Here is a 20,610-nt window from a genome sequence, read left to right on the forward strand (position 1 = left end):
TGCAAATATTTTTATTTCATGTTTAGTGTTCTGCACAATGTGACCCAATACGTTGATCTCTGTCATTCTAAGTGATTCCTCATCTAAGAGTTGATTTTCCTTCAGTTGTGTGATAAGCATGTCTCAGATCTACCCTGCTATATTGACACGTGTAAAACCCATTTAAATAAATCAAAGGGGGTATTTGGGTACTCTTCCATTTGCCTATAGGTTGATGGAAGAATAGATTGGTTTAATACCTCAGTTGTTTGTTGGTACAGACAGAAGGCTGTAAAAATGATCACTATCAGAAATGTTCTTTGGAATAATCGTTTGGGCTATCAATATATTGGGTAGCTTAATCATCAAATTGATTGATTTAAATATATAAAATCTCTTTTAGAATGCATTTGCACTTTTAAAGAATTTTGCTGTTTAGTTGATTGTTTTTCAAGTATTTCAGTTTGTAAACAACTCCACAGTATTTGGATTTGCACTAAAACAAGGATGAAAAGGCCTTGGAGGATGTTTTCTTCAAAATCGTCTTTAATGGCTGTACTTTCTTTTCTTTACCTAGATACAACAATGGTGGCACATATGCTGTTCAAGTGGATTCTAAAAGGGCTTGTTCTGTCTTTTCTGCTCAAAACTACTCTGTCCCTAAACCCAGATGATCCAAATGTTTGTAGTCATTGGGAAAGGTAATGTATAATGTGCCTTTTTTTTTTTTTTCACTAGCTGTTTCAGATTTTTACATTTAAAAGGCAAAATAAGAGACACAATTTGCTAAACACCACCCTGCCTTGCTAAAGAACATGGATTTGCATGACAGACACAGTACTTCTGAGTGCCTTTGAGGCTTTGGATCATCCCAAAGAACTGGTTCTAAGGCCAGAGCTGTAGACCGCGTACCCCTGTGTTACCTGGCTGCTCAGCTGTACGTTGGAAAGCTCCTCCATGGTTTCAGCTAGAGGGCTGCAGAGACGTGGTTTCATTTGTCATGGAGAGACCTAGAGAAATGGTGCCCTTGTTCTGTCTTGCTTTTTTCTGGTCAAACAAGACTATTAGAGATTTCGACTAAATTTTAAGCCCTTCCTGCTGCAACATTCAGGCTTATTCTGTCTGTCCTGAACTTTGTGGCTGTATCGACCAAGTTTGTGTCAGCATCAAAGGGAATCTGTACGAAAGCACTGAGAATTAAAGGCCCTGGTAATTCTTGTTCTCTCTATTGTTACCATGTCCTAGACCTAAAAGTGGATCTGTGCAGGACAGTTCTTACGAGTACAGAGAAACCCAGCAGCTTTGGTAGGGTCACATTCATGCAGGGTCTGTTTGCAGCGGTTAAAGTTCCTGCACTCTTCAGTTTAACTTGCTAAATTTCCACTTCTGTTCTCTGGTTTAGGTCCACACAAATATGAATTACTGTGCACTTGAGCAAAATAAATCCTTTAACAAGAGCAAAGATGGGATCATACTTTAATGGCACTGTATTTTGATTTTAGAGGCCTTAATAGGAGAATTGACTGTTTGTAGGGAGTGCAACTGCAAAGCAAAGACTGTACAGGAATAGGATTTTGCAGTCTGTGTTGTGAGGTGAAGTGCATTCAAAGCACAGGAATAAAATATTGATTTTGTCTGAAGAAAGTCGGCAACCTAGAGACCCAATCAAGGAGAAACAAAAATTAAATACCAAAATTGATTGGTTGTACTGACCAAGATGACTTTGTTACTTAGATGTTAATAAATCAAAGGGAAAAGATTGTTAGGGCAATTGCTGGATAACAAACGGGATCATAAAATAATAATGAAGATTTTTGAGAGTTAGTTCTGTGCTTATTTCATTAATAATGAGCACTGTAAATATTTTACTTTTTGGCATCGGTAGCAGTAAAAACATTATTGTCAAACCCAGCAAACTGTGCTGGGGGCAAAAGCAACATCTAGTAGAATCTTGGCTTGTCTAGAAGGGGCAGTAATAGTCCAATCTTCGATTTCAAGCCAATCAGACCCTCCAAGCAAATATTTTGGTATTACCTTACGACTGCAATCTCACGGGGCTTAATCACATCAGCCATCCTACTGGTGAGAAGGAAATCTCTTGGAGGATTAAGACAATCGATTTAATGAATGACTTGGAGGATCTAATTCCTGGGTCTTGACCCTGCCTTGAATGATTTCAGTGTCATTCTCCAAAGATATCGTAGATCTGATAAAGTAGAGCTCATTTCCAGATCAGAACTTGAGATTATGAGTCTCAAGCAGTGCACGCACTTCCCATCGGGCGCTACAATGTTCTAAAATGACTGACACTAACAGGTCAATGAGATTTTTGTTTCTATATCATGTGAGAGGCCCAGACACTTTCAGTGTAATCATAGTAATTAATCCAGTACCTATTGCATGAACAAGTAGTGTTTTGGGAGGGAGATTGCTGAATTCTTAGTATTGTTGGAGATCTGTGATTTCTAATCAATTTGCCCAGTTTTTGTTTTTATCTATCCATTCGTACAAAGGGAGGTAAGCCCAAATCTACATACAAGTTAACTCATGTTACAATTTTCGGATAGTTCCGAGGTTATTTCTGCTACAAATTAAAAGGATTAAATTTGTGCAGCAGAAAAATACACACTCTTCAAACTTTTACAAATGATCCTATTTGATTGGTGCACCCAATATTTGAAGCAATGCTGCTGCTTCATCACCAAATGAAGTGTGAGCGTCCCATCATGCTGGCAAAATACAGCAGTGCTAAGTAAATGTGAGCCCTTATCAGCATTGTGGAACACAAGCAAAAATTAACAGTCCTGGGCAGGAAGGCAACTGAGGCATTTTAAAAACGTGGTGCTTTCCTCTCTTTTAAAATTTGCATTACCAAGTTAATCAAATGCTCTTTTCACCTTCTAAACTGCTACAAATTTTAGCAACACTTATGGGTTTTTTTTCCAGAAGGGAATGGTTTGTTACTCAGACTGAAATTTCTGTGCTTATTTCAGTTATGGAGCCTGAGGTAGAAACATTTCCAAAATTTTCAGGAAGAGCTGTGGCTGAAGGAAGCCCTTTTCTGTTTTTTGATGATGCCCAAAGTTTCTAGGATTATTGATTTAGTTATTTTTCGTACTGGAGTTAGATGAGTAGCATATACAGGGAACTGAAACTTGTCATGTTGCAACAAACAGCCTTTCACTTTCTTTCTTTGTCTACTCCTAGCTACGCTGTGACAGTGCAGGAATCTTACGCTCATCCTTTTGATCAGATCTATTATACGAGATGTACTGACATACTGAACTGGTTCAAGTGCACTAGACATAGGTAAGAGCTAAACCCCAGAAATTTTAGTTTTATTTTGCCTTTTTATCTCCTCACGTACCTTTTATTTATGCAATTTTTTGTGGTGTTTAATATAGATATGTACAGAAAAATGTATTTTAGTACAATAGCCAGGGCATTTGGCATTCTAGGGCATTGATTGAAGTAGAGATTTTTGCATGAAATTTGAGTGAGATCAGTGGTAGTCAGTCTCTTAGGGGGCCATTCAGGGGTATGTATCCTTGCCATTCACCCTGCCACGGGACTGAAAGTGTTTATGACATGATGAAACAGGACCAGCTCTTTTCCAAGTGAGAAGTGTGTGTCCAGGTTATAGTAGGAAGTCCCTGCAGCAACTAAAGCTTGAAGAATCAGGCACTTGAGGGTCAGTGATAATTATAAATGTATCCATATTTGAAACACTGCACCCAAATCTGTATTGAAAATCAGGTAAAATGAGGGTGGGTCCATTTCTAGCACTGAATGAAAGCTGATAACAAGAGTTAATTTTTCCCAGGCTGCAGGATACCATAGCTGTTATATTCATTCCGATTCCAAGTAGAAAGGTATCCTATTAAACATCCACTGATACTCAGAAGTAGTGAGCTAATTGTACTTTAACTTCCATGCATTCAGTAGCAAAGAGGTTGTTCAGCACCATCCCAGTCTGACTGTGGGGTTCTGCTCTTTAGCTTCTGTGCTACCAAGTCCGGCATCGAGCAGAGATGCAGAGCTCTCCGGACTGTTGTATGGATTGGAATGCAGCAGAGTAAATTCGATCAAGTTATCTAACATGAGGAACAATAGATTTTGTTCAATTTAGGTACTTTCAAATAAACTAACATGAACAAAGCTCTTTTGAAGTGTTAAATATTCTCTGTTAAATATACCTTTTCTAATGTGGTGTCACTGCTAATGCTGTGAATAAGTCTAGAAAAGCTACAGAATGCTTAACTCATTTTAATTTCTGTGGACTGCAAATTGTGGTGGGGAGAACACGCCTTAAAGACTGAGCTGGAACTAGAATGCCGTTTTGTAAGGCATTAGTGCCTTGGAAGGGTTAGGAAGCAGGAAGAAATCACTTGGGATTAACTTCACATTTTGTGTGTTGAGAGCAGTTTCCATTGTGGTAATTTCTCGTGTAGCACGCTGACACAGTGGTCTCCACAGAAGATTCTGTTCATTCCATTGATGAGAGCTGACCTTGCTGATATGCAGAAATGAGTCATTTATTCTGGAAGAAAATCCTTGCCCTTGCTTTAGGACTGGGGAAATGTTTTAAGATAGCGGTCCTAGGAGGGGCTGCAGGGATTGACTGTTATGAGTACTGTGTTTATAATGTAAGTTACATTTCAAGTTTCTAAACAGGTATTGACTCTTTTTTTTATTGTGGCTTTTAATATCAAAAGCTTTCATGCATTTGAAAATAATTATTGAATGCTATCCTTACTATAATTTAACACAAATATAATTCCAACAGTAGGCATTGATTTTCCATGTTGTCAAACGGCTTTCTGTCTTGCAATTTAGAATAAGTTATAAAACAGCCTATCGAAGAGGACTGAGAACTATGTATCGGCGAAGATCTCAGTGCTGCCCTGGATATTATGAAAGCGGAGACTACTGTATACGTATGTACAGAGCTTTGATTCAGATGTGACAGTTTAAAAAGTAATTTTTGGAGGAGCTGTAGACAAATTGGTGAGGTATTGCAGCAGGAATATTAAGGGCTGATTTTCAGAGCTGCTCCCAACCTTCAGGTCCCACTGATTTCAGTCAGAATTGCAGATACAGAACACTTCAGGTCATTTCAGGTATATGCATTTCAAGCCCCTAAGTAAAATTTTGCTGAAATCATTGGGGAGGGAGTTAATCAAGCTCCTGAGTGCTTTCTTGAATCAGACCTCACTTTGGGGAATAATTTATGCAAGTATGCACTAACGTTAAAGAATTAGGGGAACTGGGAACACTCTTAGGAATAAACTATTTCGTTTAAGTTTCTGCCTCTTAACTTTGAAAGTTCTTACTTCAGGTAAGAACAGTTAAAATGTCATCGTGTTTCACATGATTCCTGTCCATAATTTTACTCTTTCTAAAGCTTCGCAGATGTCAGAAGAGCTTTCTCCTAATTGACTGTATAAGTAAATAAAAAGCTCTGGATTGTGTTAGGACACTCTGAGGGGAACAAAAAGCGAAATGGATCTTTCAGCAACACCTAAGAGCTTTGTTAATTAAAAATGTCCTGTACATAAATGTCATGTGTTTGCAGTATTGCAGCTTTCTAAGAGTTGTGAGACAGTGCACATTTGCTACGCTTGGCTCAAAGGGGGAGTGGAGCTATGTATGTCTTGTCAGAATGGGATTATGAGACAACAAAGACACGAGATTTTGATCAGCATCAGAATCCCAATTTTATTGACACGTTTAAGCAGATTTAAATGTGAAAATGATACAATTATCCAGTTAACTTTAAATATCTTGACTTGGTGCTTTAAAGCTGTTTCTATCTAGTTCTGTTGGTGGTTTTATCTGAGTACTATATATTGTAATGTATGAGCATCTCAAATACACGAATGGACCCTAATCACATTTTAAATTACCTTTATGACAAACAGTTATCTTAAAGTGGATTTGGACTGTGAAAAAGTACCAGCCCTTTGAGATAAGACATTAGAATTAGCCTTATTTTACAGAGAGCGCAATAATTTGTTCCTTTGACGTGCAGAGTGCTGTTACTCAAGTCCTGAAAAACATTTAATCTAACCTATTGTCTTTGCTAAACCCCTTTCTATGTTAAGTATGTACTTACCTTTAAAGTTCTCAAGTGTCAGTATCATTTCAGCAGTTGTTCCACATACTTTTATTACCAACTTGAATTTTGTGACTCAAAACCCTGCCTGGCACAGAACATATTTATTTTCACTTTTCTCTCTGCAGTCGATTGTTATTTTTATTTTTCATTTTTAAATTGCCATACTGGTTGCAACAACAGGAGATCTCTGCAGACTTTCTGATTCTTTGAGGATATTAACATTTATTTTAAAGTGCTTTTTTGTTGGTATTAATACGCAAGGGTTCTGCTGCTGCCAGGCAAATTTTGTTTTTATATTGTGGAGACAGAAGAGTATACACCATACACCAAAGTTTTGCCGATGCAGAACAGACAGCGGGTACCTGGTCAGACCAGGAGTTTCATGTTTGACACAGTGCAGATAATACTTAACGTTCTCTGCTGTTTACATGTGCAAGAGCCAGAGTCTTACATCTCACTGTCTACATGGTCCTAAATGCAAAGTGCATGCCTCAGGGACGTTCTCTATCTATCCTCTTTCTGGGAGATCTGAGCAGCAAGTGTAGCTGAGAGAGAAATGATGTAAAGGAAGGAGTTCTCCATCATGGTTGATTTTAGGTACTTGGTCTTATTGTTTTGATATCGCAAGTAGCCACATAGCACAAAAACCACCCCAAAAAACCACCCAAAAAACCTCATCGCAACTCTCTGACTCTGCAACCAATGGTTCGAAGGCACCACAATATTTAGCTAATCTGAATCTTTTCGTATCATCCCTTTTGTTTCTAACACATCAAGCCCTGGTCCCATTAGTTTTGTTTTGGTTGGTTTTCCACAATAAGTTCCTGTGCCAACAAGCAAGCTCTCCCGTTCACTGTTCTACGCAGTCAGCAGTGAATTCTGTTTTCATTCCCAGTGGCACCTCCCCGCTTTTGCCGCTTTCCTTACTTTCCCTTACCCACGTCTTTCTTTCCTTTAAACAGCTATTTGCTGCTGTTTCCTCCCCAGGTGATCTGTCCCACCTTCCTCTAGCCAGGTTCAGTGCCTGCCTCTTTAATGGCAGCTGCTACAAGAGAGAGGTCAGGAGGCTCCATCAAAATCATTCCACTTGCCTGCGCTGTCACCGGGCGGCACGGGTCGGAGCTAAGTGTGCTTCTGCTAAATCCCACTGACAGGAAGGGCAGGAAGCTCCAGCCCTGCAGAGAAGGTTCTCCCTGCTCAGCCAGCTCTTTAAAATCTATTCCATTAGCAATCATGGAAGCCACTACAGCATGGGGAGGAGAGAATACATCCTGCAGTGAGTCTGATGATCAAAAGAAAGTTTGATTAAAAAACACTGTGTAGATTAAAGGCTAATTGGTTCTTCTTTCATTAATAGCAGTCTTTATTTCTTGCAAAAGTTAAATAGCTTTGTAATTAACAGTGACAAGTTTAGACTAGAGAAGGCTGAGTCTAAATCTCTATTAATGACTGTTTCTTGGCTTTTAAAGGAGGAGTGAAGGCTTTCAGCTACTGTTTTGATCTTTTCCCTTCTCATTTACTATTTTTTTAAAGGAATGTCAGTTGTATGTTTTTATCTTTGTCCTCCTGTTGGGACTTACTAAATGGATTAGGTCTAATAAAATCTACTCTCAGTTCTAAATAATCAGGTTGACCCAGAGCTTCTTGCTCTGCCACTCTTTATCTGGTGTCTTCTTTGCCTTTTGGAGATCTGTATACGCTACTGCCCCATAAAATGTGGAATTCAGGCACAAGGTCAAATAATTTAAATTGATGACTGCTAAGTTACACTTCTGGCCAGCCCATTAGTACTTAGGCTAAACAGTTCTGGGGTATGAAATTGTCTTTGTGCCTATAAAGGGCTTGGAATATTTTTGGGTTGTAATGGTATTAAAAAAAAAAACACCTGAAAAATGCTGCAAATGCACATCTGCATTTTTTCGCCATTGATGTCTCAGAAATGGTTGCTACCACCCTGGTAGTTTTGCAAAACGATTCCCCTTCTCTGAATGTTCTTATACACGACAGAGCTTCTCACTGAGCTGTCCCTGAAAACAAACAACATAGGCTGGGTAGTAAATCAGAGCCACGGTGATTTACTGCACTTTGTATGCTAAGGTAAGCTTTTGGCAGAGCAAATGCATAAACTGCAGGACATCTTTTTTTAAACAACCACAGGATTCAACTGCCCTTCAAGGTTTTCGTAAGGATGTTTTAAAATTATATTGCCTAGATTAGTATCTGGATAGATAAAGCATCTCTGAGTACTTTGCTGCTCCAAAAAAAAAAAAAAAAAAAAAAAGTAAGGAATATTACGTGGCTCTTTCGTGATTTTTACCCTTTGAGTAGATGGTAATTGAATACTTCCCTTTAAGAATATGTCAGGTGGAAAGATCCCCTGTGTACTAAATGGATACATTTTTGTCTGAGAGACCAATGCTTTGTTCAGTCTGTCCTTTTTAATCTTATTCTTGCACAACAGATTTATATAAAAGAGACATTTCTTCTAGGTAACAAAGGGTCAGAGACCCAAGCAACAGAGAAAAGGTAGATGGAACTGCAAGCAGCATCTACTTATATCTGACTTTTTGGCAGAAAAAACCAGCCGTGACACGCAAAGTTGGGAATTCACCTTTTCTTGATAGATTGAGATAATTTAGCTTTTAACAGTTTTTTCAGTCGCATGCCTTACACTCTTTTTCTAATGTATAAATCTATGCAATGTGATAGGATGCAATAATGACAGAATTAGTGATTTAACAATCTTATTTGCTGCCATTTATCTGTCATTCAAACCTGCCAAAATTCGGTAGAGTTATAGATTGACCATTTCATGGTTCTTTCCTTTCTTGGCCAAGATATTATTGATCTCAGATTGTTTCTCAACGTTCAGCTTTCCACATTACAGTTGCCAAAACCATCATCGAGGCTCCTTGACTTTGACAAATCTTTTTATAGAGAACTTCTTGGTCTCACTGGTTGGATCTCAATTTGTCACCTCGACTGGTAGTTCACTCAGGCCAGAGTTAGGTACACTACTACATTTGCATGGAGTTATTTACCCATCTTTTCAGCTAGCCTATGTCTGACACCTTTAATGAATTTCAAAAACAAATGAGGAATGTTCTTTTAATAGCTGACTCGGTGAAATTATGCAAATTTGGGACCTGATTCATTTCAGGATTTTAAATAGTGTTTCATAAATTCTGTAATTCCAGTATACATGCCAACTGCATAGGATGATGTATGCTTTTATATTGTAGCAATATGAACATTCATACCTCAGGATTGCACTCAGATTTACAAGGCTGCATGTCGAGTGTAGATTTTGTAATCTTTGGAAAGGCTGCCTTATTGGAGCCATATGGCTGGATTGTTAAACATCTGTACCATAGGACTAACAATTCCAAAGCTTCCTGCCATCTGGATGAGTTACAGCGCTTGCAATTCAATGCATATGTTACAACAACACACCGACACCGCAGTGGAGTGTACTTACGATGAAAAGAAAAATAATAGCTTATGTGATCAGTGCAAAAGTTGTACACTCTCAGGAAATGTTGAATCAGCGGCTTAAACTTCCTGAATATTCATAATGTTTGTTCGTATGTCAGATTTGTTGATTATTTTCACGTTATAAGGCAGTAGTAGCTCATTAACATTTTAGAAGAAATGTTTTCCCCCTCTTCTCACCTCAATTTTGAATTCCTCATGGTGAGCATTCCTGTAACGTGAAAATATATTGTTTGAAAACTGCTGGACTTAGGAAATATATTTTTCTTATCTTTATAGACACACATTAAAGCTGGTGCTAGTGCTTTCTGTAAGAGCCTTACTGTTACATTATTCAAGTACGCCATTCTGTACATCAATAATGCAACATAAATTAAGGGAAATGATATAGCAGTACATAGATACCTTGTATCAGGGGACATTCTTTTTCTGATTGGGGATGTATGAGTGCGAGAAAATGGTGTGGAAGGCCATTCTGCATATAGTGTGATTAATTGTACAGTTCAAATGACAGTAGCCGAAGCTTTCAAATTTCTCCTTTTATATGCATTTGAGATGACTCCATACATCTTTTTCCAATGAATAATATGGGAAAAATAATTTGGGTCCTGTGTTCCCATCTGAGGGGAAACTTGTGCATGAATTAAGAAATTCTGCTTCTAGTAGTCGTAGTAGTCATAGTCACAGTCATAGTAGCAGCAACATTCTTACCATGGTGTGGTGACTGGGAGGAACGTCTCTTTTCTGTTGAACGAGCAGGTGGGTTGATGGGAAAGCAGCAGAAGGAGCGTGCAACAGAACTGGTCACCTGCATGCCACTTGTGCTACCCTGCTGCAGAGTGCAACCGGGGAGCCACACACCAGTGCCTAATACACTGTTTTACAGAACACAGTGGAGCAGGCCGCAGCTCTGCAAACAGCAGAGGCCTTTGCATATTCGTTCTGAGCATCTTGGGAGGCAGGTGTACGTGGGCAGGAGAAGGGACACCAGTCTTGTAAGTAGGTCAGTTCATTTTGTGACACAGATGAAAACACTGGGTTGCTTGTTTAGCCTAAAGATAATGGAGAGACCTCTTTGATGGGAAGGTGAAAAAATCAATTCTCATCTCCCATCCATCATCTCATATTTGCAGTCAACTTCTGGTTGCTGATGGATTTGCAATGATGCTGGTGGGGAGTAGTAATGAAATAAGGGAAGGACTTCTGGAGGAAATGCAGTAGAAGGAGGAGAAACAAAATGTTCATACAAAGGAATGAAAATAGCATGAAGTCGGGCAGGAGAGTATGCTGAAGCTACATGATGTCCCAAGGGGCTTAATAAATATCAGAGGAAAAATTATGCAGGCATTACAGTTAGAAAAAGATTTAGACTGTTGCTAGTGTAGCAATAAAAAAGCTTTTCTGGCTGCTTTAGGCAATCTCAGTTGGATCAGTATAACAGAATACTGGGAATGTAGACACAGAAGGAGGCACTGGATCCAGCGCTACTCACAGTATTCGTGCTGATGGCCTGGATGCCTGGAAGATTCAGCAGAATCAGAAAAAAAGCACAAGAATTATAGATGTGAGTTCATTGTTGAATTCAAAGAAAGCCATGAAAGTTTAGTCCGTTACTTTGCCCACTTTTATCAAAGACAGCTTGGTCCTCAGCTGCTCTAAATCAACACAATCCACCATGTTTGAATGGACAACTTCAGTTACTTCATCCTCACTTCCACGTCTTCTTTAATGTCTCGATTCCCTTTCAAAATCCCCTTCCTCCTTCTCCTGCTTCAATACACTTCCCTGCAGTTAATGCCAGTTTGCACTGATCTAGAACAGCGCGGAGGGCACAGGTGCTGATCCGCAACAGCTTTATGGCTCAGTCCTTCCTATGCTGCTGGCATCCATTCACTTGCATAGACTTATAAAAACAAGATCCTGCCCACCCCGTATGTGAGTGAACTGTGTTTGAGGATGTATACGTACAGGACATTTGCCATTTATCGAATTATGAAGGCGCAGAACTCCAGAAGAGTTTTCCCTCCAAAAGAGTTTGAAGTTCATTAGTAGTGCAGACAAGAGGTGAGCTGTGTTAACGTATTGAAATCAATAGGGTCAGAAAGAAGATGAATGTGTGGAATGAAACACATGTTCAAAATTGAAGTTGTTTCCTTGACCACTCCTTTACACCTTCTCCTATTTAATAGATTTATTTCCCTTGTGCTTTGAATAAGTTTTAAAGCCTAGTAGAAGAGGAGCGGGAGAGAGAAGGGAAAAGAAGTTACTAAATCTAGATGGCCTTTGAAAAGAGCTTCTGATGTACATACAAAATCTGAGATAGCATCTTTTTCCACTTCTTTTCTGTTGCAGTTTCCTCTGGCTGTGGCCTGCCCCTGCCCAGTTCTATAGTCTTTGTCACATGTTAGCTCTAGATGTGTGGGAGCCCGCAGTCAGATGTGGGGGATCGTTCTAAGGCAGATTCCTTGTTGACTGAAAAAAAAGAGCTACTGCAGCCTGTGCCAGGTGTAAGTGCCAGTCACCCCTCTTCCTCATTTCTAGGCATCTTACAAGATTGAAAGTGTAAGTCAAAATGAATCAACATCACTACAAGAGTATCTGAATCTGAAGTGCATACAATAAAATAATAGCATAGCACAGTGTTGTGGGTCACCCCCAGTACCTGCTCGCTCACTGACCCACACAGCCACTCTCGCCCACTTCCCCTGGTGGGGAGGGGAAGGGGAAAGGAAGAGTAAAAGAAAGAAAACTCGTGGATTTAGATAAAAATAAAGTTTAATATGTGAAAGAGATGTGGAAGAACAAGTGATGCAAAGGCAATTACTCGCCACCTCCCATGGGTCAACTGATACCAGCCAGTTACTGAGCAAAAGATGGCTCATCTCCTGACAGCCCCTCCTCTCCCCTTCGATTGCTGAGCATGATGTTCTAACGCACAGATTACCTCTTAGGTTGCTTTAGGTCATCTGCCTGTTTGTGTCCCCTCCCAACTTCTTGCACACCCCCAATCTGTTCACTGGCGGGGGGCATGGGAAGGCAGCAGCATGAGAAACAGAAAAAGCCTTGATTGCCGTTCAGCAGAAGCTACAACGTTAACATTATCAGCGTTGTTTTGGTCACAAATCTAAGCCACAGCACCATCCGAGCTGCTATGAAGAACATTAATTCCATCCCAGCCAGACCCAGTACATACAGCCATACTGTAGTTAATGAAACATACTCATCAATATGATCCTCATGAAATTTTCTTATGGTTTTTTTGGTCTTTCCACCTCTTAGTTTCAGTAGTGACAGGGGACTACTTTGAAAGCTGGTGTGAACCACTCTTTTCAAATATTTTTCACTCACTTCAGAACCTTGCAAAGCATGAGCCAGTGCTGGCTGGGCTGGCTGAGGACTGGTGGGCCGTGCTCCTGCCACCCTCTGGTCTCTCAGCCATTTATAGAAACAGCCGTGGATGCCTGAAATATGTCAACCTGTGCGGACAGGAGGAGGCATTTGGCTACCTGGGTGCATTTACTTACGGTTCAGCTGTTCCCCATCTCCTCTGTCACAGGAATGAGACTGGCTGGAAGCACTTGGCAGATTGAATTTGCCCCAAAAGCTGCATGCTAGGCTTAAATATTCTGCTTTCAGTATCTTCCTGTGCATCATGCACATTTATTTTATGTGAACTTTTGGAACGTGTGTCTGTAATGTCCTTTTAGCAGTCCCTCTTAAAAATACCGATGCCGTTCACGCTAGGAGTACCCCACGAGCCTGCCGTATGAAATACCATACCAAACTCGTGGTTATTGATGCTGGTTTCTCAAATGCTGGGTCATACCTGCAAGTGGGTTCACTGGGTGGGAATTTAAAGAGGTTGTAGTTCCCTTTGTTCAAAGTTAGCTTTGTCTTGGGTGGCACGTATTCCGTGTCTCATGGTGGGATAAAGATACATTACTCCATGGATTTCCAATTGCTTTTGCAGCTGTATCCATTTCTGATGAATATGTGATAGCCTGTAAAAATAGGCCAGCTACTCTGTAGCCTAATGCAAGCTGATAGTACTCTGTTATAAAACACATTTTCAAAATTTGTTGAAAGCGATTGCATATGTTAAAATAAAAAGTACTTACAACTCTGAAGCGTAAATCATTTAGACCAAAGTGTAAAAATATTAAGGTGCCAAATTGTGCAGAAGATCACTGTGGGACTTTAGCAAAGAAGTAACTTTTTCCCATTGAAACCGTACTTTTGTGTCAGGAGCCTGGCTTTCAAAGGTGTTGAATGCCAGAGTTCCCATCAACTTGCCTGGGAGCTGCGGCTACACACCCTTTGTAAGTAGTGCTAACACCTCGACAGTAATGAATGTCAGCTGTTGCTGTTGAGGTAACAACTGATCTGCAGATCTGAGTTGCGCTTTCATATGGATGTACTAATTCTTTCTGCAGCTTTGTATAGCAAGGCACCTTCCTGACACGTTTCCATGAGTTCCTTTAGTGAAATGGGTGATAGTGAAGCAAACCTGCATGAACTCTTCATGGGGAGAATAAAAAAAAGACTGTGATAGGGCAAAATGGGTATCAGGAGTGAACTAAAGGTGCCCAAAGTACACATAGATGGCAATTTTAGGCTTGCAATAGAGTCAGTCGGCAAATCAGTGTTCATTTTAGGTTCCCTAATTGTTCTCAGTGAAAGAAGAAGATAATGTTGGCTGATAGCTCGAAAAGCATCTGTTAACACTTCATACTCTAGTACAGTGTAAGAGTATTAATCAGATATCAAAAAGGCTAATCAGAGACAGAGCTCTTCTAACCAGCCATGGATACTTCCTCTAGAATCAGATATTCTTGGACTGTTTACACAGACATTCTCCTTTTCTTTCTCTTACAGGATTATAGCATTCTGCTTCATATTTGTGTGCTGTTGCACAGGGAAATTTTTCATGACACTTCAGTCCCTTTTTGGACAAAACATTTTTGAATAATTTATCTTAAGCTCAGTATTTCTAGCATAAGTATTCACTTTTGCAAACCTCACTTTCTCTGATGCAGTAAGTCAAGAGATATTTTCAATCTATTTAATCCCAAAGCTTTCCTTCTTTTCAAGATTTTTTCTTTCTGAATACTATGGTTTATTTTTATTACTGTAATGCCCAGAAATCCATGTGCAAAACACTAAAAGATGGCCTTACTTGAAAAAGCTTACAACTTAAGTATGTAAATCCATTCAAATAAAGAGATATTTTTCTGACTAAAAGTAAGAAACTGTGGATGAAACACGTTATAAGCACGCTTGTAAGGAAATTAAACCTGGTATTCCGTGTAGCAAGCAACAAAAGGAGGCGTTCAGTTACAGCAGTGTAGTGCACACACGAGCTCTGCTGAAGGAAGTAACTGGTACATCAGATCTTAGGATCTGCTGTCGCTACATCTGCATTCACAGGCCTCATGCTTTAGGAAAATCTACGGTTTAAATAGAATTCCTTTAAAAAGAGTTATTAAAAGCATCCAAAATGATCTTTTTTTTTTCACCAAATACTGTGTAATAGTTTTGTTTATGGAAATGCTGTGTAACATTTACCTTATAGTATAGGGTAGATATCTTCAGGAGCTTCTGACAATGTAGGTAAGGGGTTTTTATTTCCAGCTCCTGTCTTCTCTTTTCAGGCAACAGTGTGACTCAGAGGAATCAGAAAGTACGTTTTACCGCGTCTCATTTGCAGAAAGGTTCTCTAGACATTTAGACATTATGAAGAAATTGGATTTGATCCTAAATCAGCTGATGTCCCGCAGTCTAAAGTTGGTTACAGAAAGTTTAAACTAGTGGCTTGAGATGAGAATCAGCCCCCATAATTATATAGTAGTTTGTTTCCTGTTCTTTTTTTGCATTTCTTTTCAGTAAGTTGCTCCAAAACACATTGCTATGGTTCCTTTTGAAATGTGAGAAAAGTGAAGTGTCTGCATTTAGATATTCCGTCTCCAGTAATGTTAGTGTAGCTTATGCATTAACATGATCTTCAGACTGTAGTTCTATCCTTAAGTTCATCAGGTAACCTTCATTTGCAGTGTGTGGCTTGATCTTAAATGAAATCTGAAATGCGTTGGCCCTCTAAGGCCGTGCCATCTAATAGCCTGGCTTCAATGACAGATTTGCCTCTAGAAATTTGTCCATATTCATCCTATTTTGGCGAGAAACAATGAAATGATTTTTGTTAGATTTGCTTGATGAAATTTGGAATAAGAATGGAGTAAGATTTTCTTTGAAAAATCAATAGTTTATTCAATGTGATACAGGAATAAAATTTATCTAGGAGAATCGGTGTAATTTCGCTTTATTGGGTGTTGCAGTGCTCAGCAAAGGTAGCCAGAAGTATCATGCAGTACAGATATCTTCATCTATCTACTTTTGATCTTTTAAGAACAACATTTTTGATGCACCCATCCTTTCTCTTACACACAGCACATACTCTCTGCCTATGAAAATCAATCAGCAGTGGAGCCATGTCATTTACTGACAGAAAATAGAGTTTTCTTGGCATGAGACCCACAGTTCAGGGCAAGTCAGTAATCAGAGAGCTACAGACATGTAGCCATGCTACCAAACCCAAATGTAAATATTTCACAGGAACAGTAATATGATGGAATTTGTACACAGGTTCCCTTAATGCCCTGAGTGGGTAACTTGTAGCAAAATACCCAAGTGCTGTTGTTTTGAGGTGATTTCCAGGGAACAAGGCAAGATGGCTTGGGTATTTTACCAGGCCGTTTAGGCCAAAGTCCTGCTCATGTCTCTCCCGCTGTCTGCTGCAGCACCTCTGAGAATCTTGCCTTTGTTATAGGTTTTTTTTTGTTTCATAATAGCTCATTTTCTTTGACATTATCCTATATGCTTCCTCTATCACTGCTTAAATCAAACAGCTACTCAGCTTCGGAACCTGGAAATTTTTGGTCTGTTTGAGCGATAGTAAGAAAGCAGAGGTAGCTGTGATATGAAGCAAGGCAGTAGTAATATACTAGTGAAATTTCTATAGTGAGGCTCACTCGGCTAGAAATTCCATCCCATAATTGATGAGTTTCATACAGTTCTGCCATGTGTGATACAAGCACTTACCTGTTCATCTGTCATTTAGTTACCACCTTCCTCAGCTGTATGTTCCTCCAGTCTTTCTATGATGGAAATAGATTTATTTCTAAGTTACCGCTTTCAGCTAATTTCTAACTTTGTACTTCACAACAGCAGCTGTTTCCATTCCAACAGAATTCCTAGGACAGCCCAAACTGCAGAAGAAGATACCTACACCTATGAGTGGAGAACAGTCATTCCTTCAGCAGTCTGTTCAGTGTGGTTTGATACTACCTGCCAGCACAGGTATTTTGGTGGATCAGGTTATGCTTGCTCTTCTTCTGGTAGGTTTGGCTGCTTCTCCATATGTTGGTTGGCAGGAAAGCTCAAAGGACAGGGATCTTAGTTAGGTATGAGCTTCTCCTCTGCTCCCCAGCCTGTCAAGAATTTCAGGCAACAAAAAAAATTCCCCTAAGGTTAAGAAGAGAATGATTGGGGAATACTTCCACTGGTTTTGGCACAGGAGAATTGCTTCTTCCCTCTTCTGTCCTCAAAAAACCTGGAGCCTCCTGCTGGCAAATACTATTTGACTGCATTTAGTTTTGGTGGAGTGAGGTCTGCCAGATCATAAGCAGAGAGAATGAAAGACAATGCGTAGGAGTAGATGTTGATATTTCTATATTACTTAGACAAAGATAGTAATGCTCTTTCTAAAGGTGCAATATAAAGCACAATTTGCAGACAAATTGTCATTAAGTTTGCTGGTTGGATGAATCAAGTTCCAGTAGAAAATTAACTAGTGAAAATGTATTTTCTACAAATTGCTGGAAAGAGTTGGTCAATTTACCAAAATGGAAGGAATAGACAGAGGGCACAGGAGGGGAAAAGCTTTCCTGGGTCATAGATTCTGCTCTGCTGATTCAGGATCTCTCTTAACCTCATTAACAGTTTGAACTAGTGATAATGATTGTTTTGAACCCTGCAGTGAGGCAATGGGAAATCGTTTACCAGAAAAAGTTAAATGCTGAAATTATCCCACAGAATAATATAGTATTAGAACATTGATCAGCAGAATTGATCTCAGCGTAAGTCTTTCCTCTCAACGTAGTAGAATGCAATGATTACTTCTAGGTGAAGCAATGGCAGAAAATGCATAAAATCAGTTGCAGGTCTTAAATGATCAACAATTATCAATATTTATCTGATCTCCAAAGAGTTCTCTATGGGCTCAGATTCACTTTCTGTCATGGCAGTGAGAAAGACTGAGCCTTAGAAATGGTCAGTGATTTGGGAGTGTGACTTACCTTAGGGTGGTCAGGATTTCACCTGAAGGTGGAATTTGTCTCTTCAGCCCACAGAGCAAGCCCAGGTGCTTGTACCTCATGGTCCCTATGAAGCAGTGGGGGTGAGCAAAAGTCATCCCTGTGTGGACTGTCATCTCTGACCTGGGCCTGAGCTCTTCCCGTTACATGGGGCGTTAGAGATGAATCTTTTGAAATCAGCCATTAGACAGATGCTTTGTCTTCACTGCAGAATGTGCCTAGTTCTTAAACTTAACTCCCTCAGGCCTTTGCACATGTTCCTCTTGCCAGAGCTTGCTTGTGACTTTAGCTACAGACGAATGGATTAGTGCTGCTTTCACCCAGCCTCGTAACCTGTCCGCTTTGCAGGGCAGATGCACTTCAGTGCTCAGTCCTGCAATGCCTTCCCATCATTCCCTCTTTGAAGTACTGCAAAGCTCTTCTGTTATTTGCACAGCCAAAGATACAAAGCGGTTCAGCTTACTGACCCCAGTTCTGCTCTTCTGACATTTGCTGCTACAAGGAGGCTGCTTTTCAGCTCTCGTTCAGACATTATTAAATGGTAAGTGCTATCTCCCATTCTCTCTCTCTACCAGAGCAGATGAAGCCAATGGGGCATCAAAATGACACAAAGAGTCTGTTAAATGTGTGACTCCCATCGACCTCTCCTTTTGCAGGGCTCTAACCTTCTCCTCTATTACTGTGACTGGCGCTCTTTTATGGTCACTGATGTGCTGCCATTCCTGTCTCAGGCATGTGCTGCTCCAGCTCAGCTGTTCCTCAGAACCAACCAGACTGAGTTCCAAAAAGTGCTCCACCAGTCTTGCTTTTCTTTGCCACGTAGAAAAAGTGTCAGTCTCTTCTCCACCTTGACCTCCCCCTGGCACAGTTTAATTCCCTACCCGCTCCCTAAAGTAAGGCCTACAGCAGGGAGCAGATTGCAACATGGACTAAACTAGTTCCTCATCAGTGCCAAATCCTCCAGTAATCAGTAAACCGTGAGCATTCCCCCTGTGAGGGACCTGAGAGTCTGAAACACTGAGGTCTGGCTGGAATTATTGCAGGTCCTGCCAGCTAGCCCATGTCATCAGCCTGGGACACTGAGCCCTGACAAGAATGTAGGAGGCTCTGTGTTCACCTTCTCATTAGTCATCAGAGCCCCAGATTTCATTTATCTGGTAATAGAAATCTGAGCTGAAACTGTCATAGATTGTATACTTATTGAAGAATCTTCACCTCTGGGCAGATTCATACAGGGATTTACTGATATTTTCTCAATGGTGACACTGCGTATGTCAGAGTCTGCTCCTGGGAGAAGACAAAGTCCTCAAATGTGTCTCCTCAATTCTTTTACTTCAGACATTCACAAGTTATTTCTGGCATAGCCCAGTCCCTAAGCTTTGGCAGAGTGTCAGGACTGAGGATAACACAACCTAGCTGCTATCTTGAACAGATTGATATCTCACTAAGGTAATGGTCAGAGACTCCCCATGTCCCAGCTGACAAGAAAGACCATTGATTCGGTTCCGATCGCATAGATGCGTAGTCTCTAATTGCAGATCTGCCAAAAATGTGATGGAATTGCACCTAAGGAAAAGGAGTTGATCTTGTGACCCATTGCTGTTTCATGATCTGCATCAGTTTCATCTTTACTTCACTCACATTGATCTCCTTGGTTTTGTATTTTTTTACTAGTGCTTTCATCAGATAAGAAGAAAGAGATGAAAAATAAGCGTTGCCATACACTGAAACAATAAATTCCTCAAAGCCTGAACATGCTTTGAGATCTCTTCATATCTTCATCTATTAAAGTTGCTAAACCCTGCATTAAAGTGTTATCCAAAGTGATAAATTAATGGATGTATCCTGAGTGATGACCACAGAAATAGACATTAAGCAATGCAAAGAACTATTATCCCACTTCATTGAAACAATTATCCAGGAAACTGTCTAATCAGCATGATTCCTGACGGAAAGTCAGTGATTTAGAGAGGGAACCTTCCGTTCCACAAATAAGCAATAATCTAAAAACGAGGAAAACCTACCTAGATGCATTAGCTGTAGTCATCTTTCTTCTACTATCAAACCTCCCTTTTCTGAGCACATTCGGAAAGAATCTAGCCAAAAGCTGACTACGGGCTTATCTAATGAAGCTAATATCGTAGACTCAGCACAACCTGGATTCAGGCCAGTACATTAAGATGGAAACACCGGAGTGGCCTTGAGTGAATAGATTCCTAATGGATTAGGGGCAAGCATCTTTTTCATCTTTTTTCATCTTCTTTGACCTGTCTGCATTATCTGAAGCCACTGGCCACGAGATAACTGCTATTTCACCTGACAAAATTATTCTTTCCCCTAAAAGTGACACGAGGGATTGGAGGAATGTGCTAAAATGGCTCAAATTGTTCCAGGGACACATATTAAATAGTGAAGGAAACATCACTTTTTACATTAAATTTCTGCTTTGTGTAGTCCAACAACTATCAAGCGTGAGGCAAACTGGTTAGATGACCTGAAGTTAAGATACCAGCAACATAATAGAAAAAAATGCAGGTTTACCTTTGGTTCACAGCAGTGTAAACAAAATCAGTCAGAGTTTGGGTGAGATCAGTGTATAGTGAAGAAAAACTGGCAGACACCACCTCAGGTAGGGCAGAGAAAGGAAATGTA

General features: G+C 40.0%; 1 protein-coding gene across 3 annotated transcripts in view; it reads left to right on the forward strand.

Moving 5' to 3' along the window:
- The first annotated feature begins 564 nt into the window (after nucleotides 1-564).
- The window catches only part of MEGF11 (multiple EGF like domains 11), a 207,708-nt gene continuing 187,662 nt past the window's right edge, over nucleotides 565-20,610 (forward strand). For 2 of the 3 annotated variants that reach the window (XM_086471922.1, XM_086471923.1), the window contains exons 1-3: nucleotides 565-680; nucleotides 3,187-3,288; nucleotides 4,816-4,916. In XM_086471922.1, the coding sequence (XP_086328048.1) occupies nucleotides 565-680; nucleotides 3,187-3,288; nucleotides 4,816-4,916 (319 nt within the window). Of the gene's footprint in view, nucleotides 681-3,186; nucleotides 3,289-4,815; nucleotides 4,917-20,610 lie in introns of those variants that run through there. The other variant, XM_086471924.1, reaches the window with a different exon arrangement.

The sequence above is a fragment of the Leptosomus discolor genome, chromosome 11 (genome assembly GCF_034619465.1).
Source record: "Leptosomus discolor isolate bLepDis1 chromosome 11, bLepDis1.hap2, whole genome shotgun sequence".
NCBI lineage: Eukaryota > Metazoa > Chordata > Aves > Leptosomiformes > Leptosomidae > Leptosomus > Leptosomus discolor.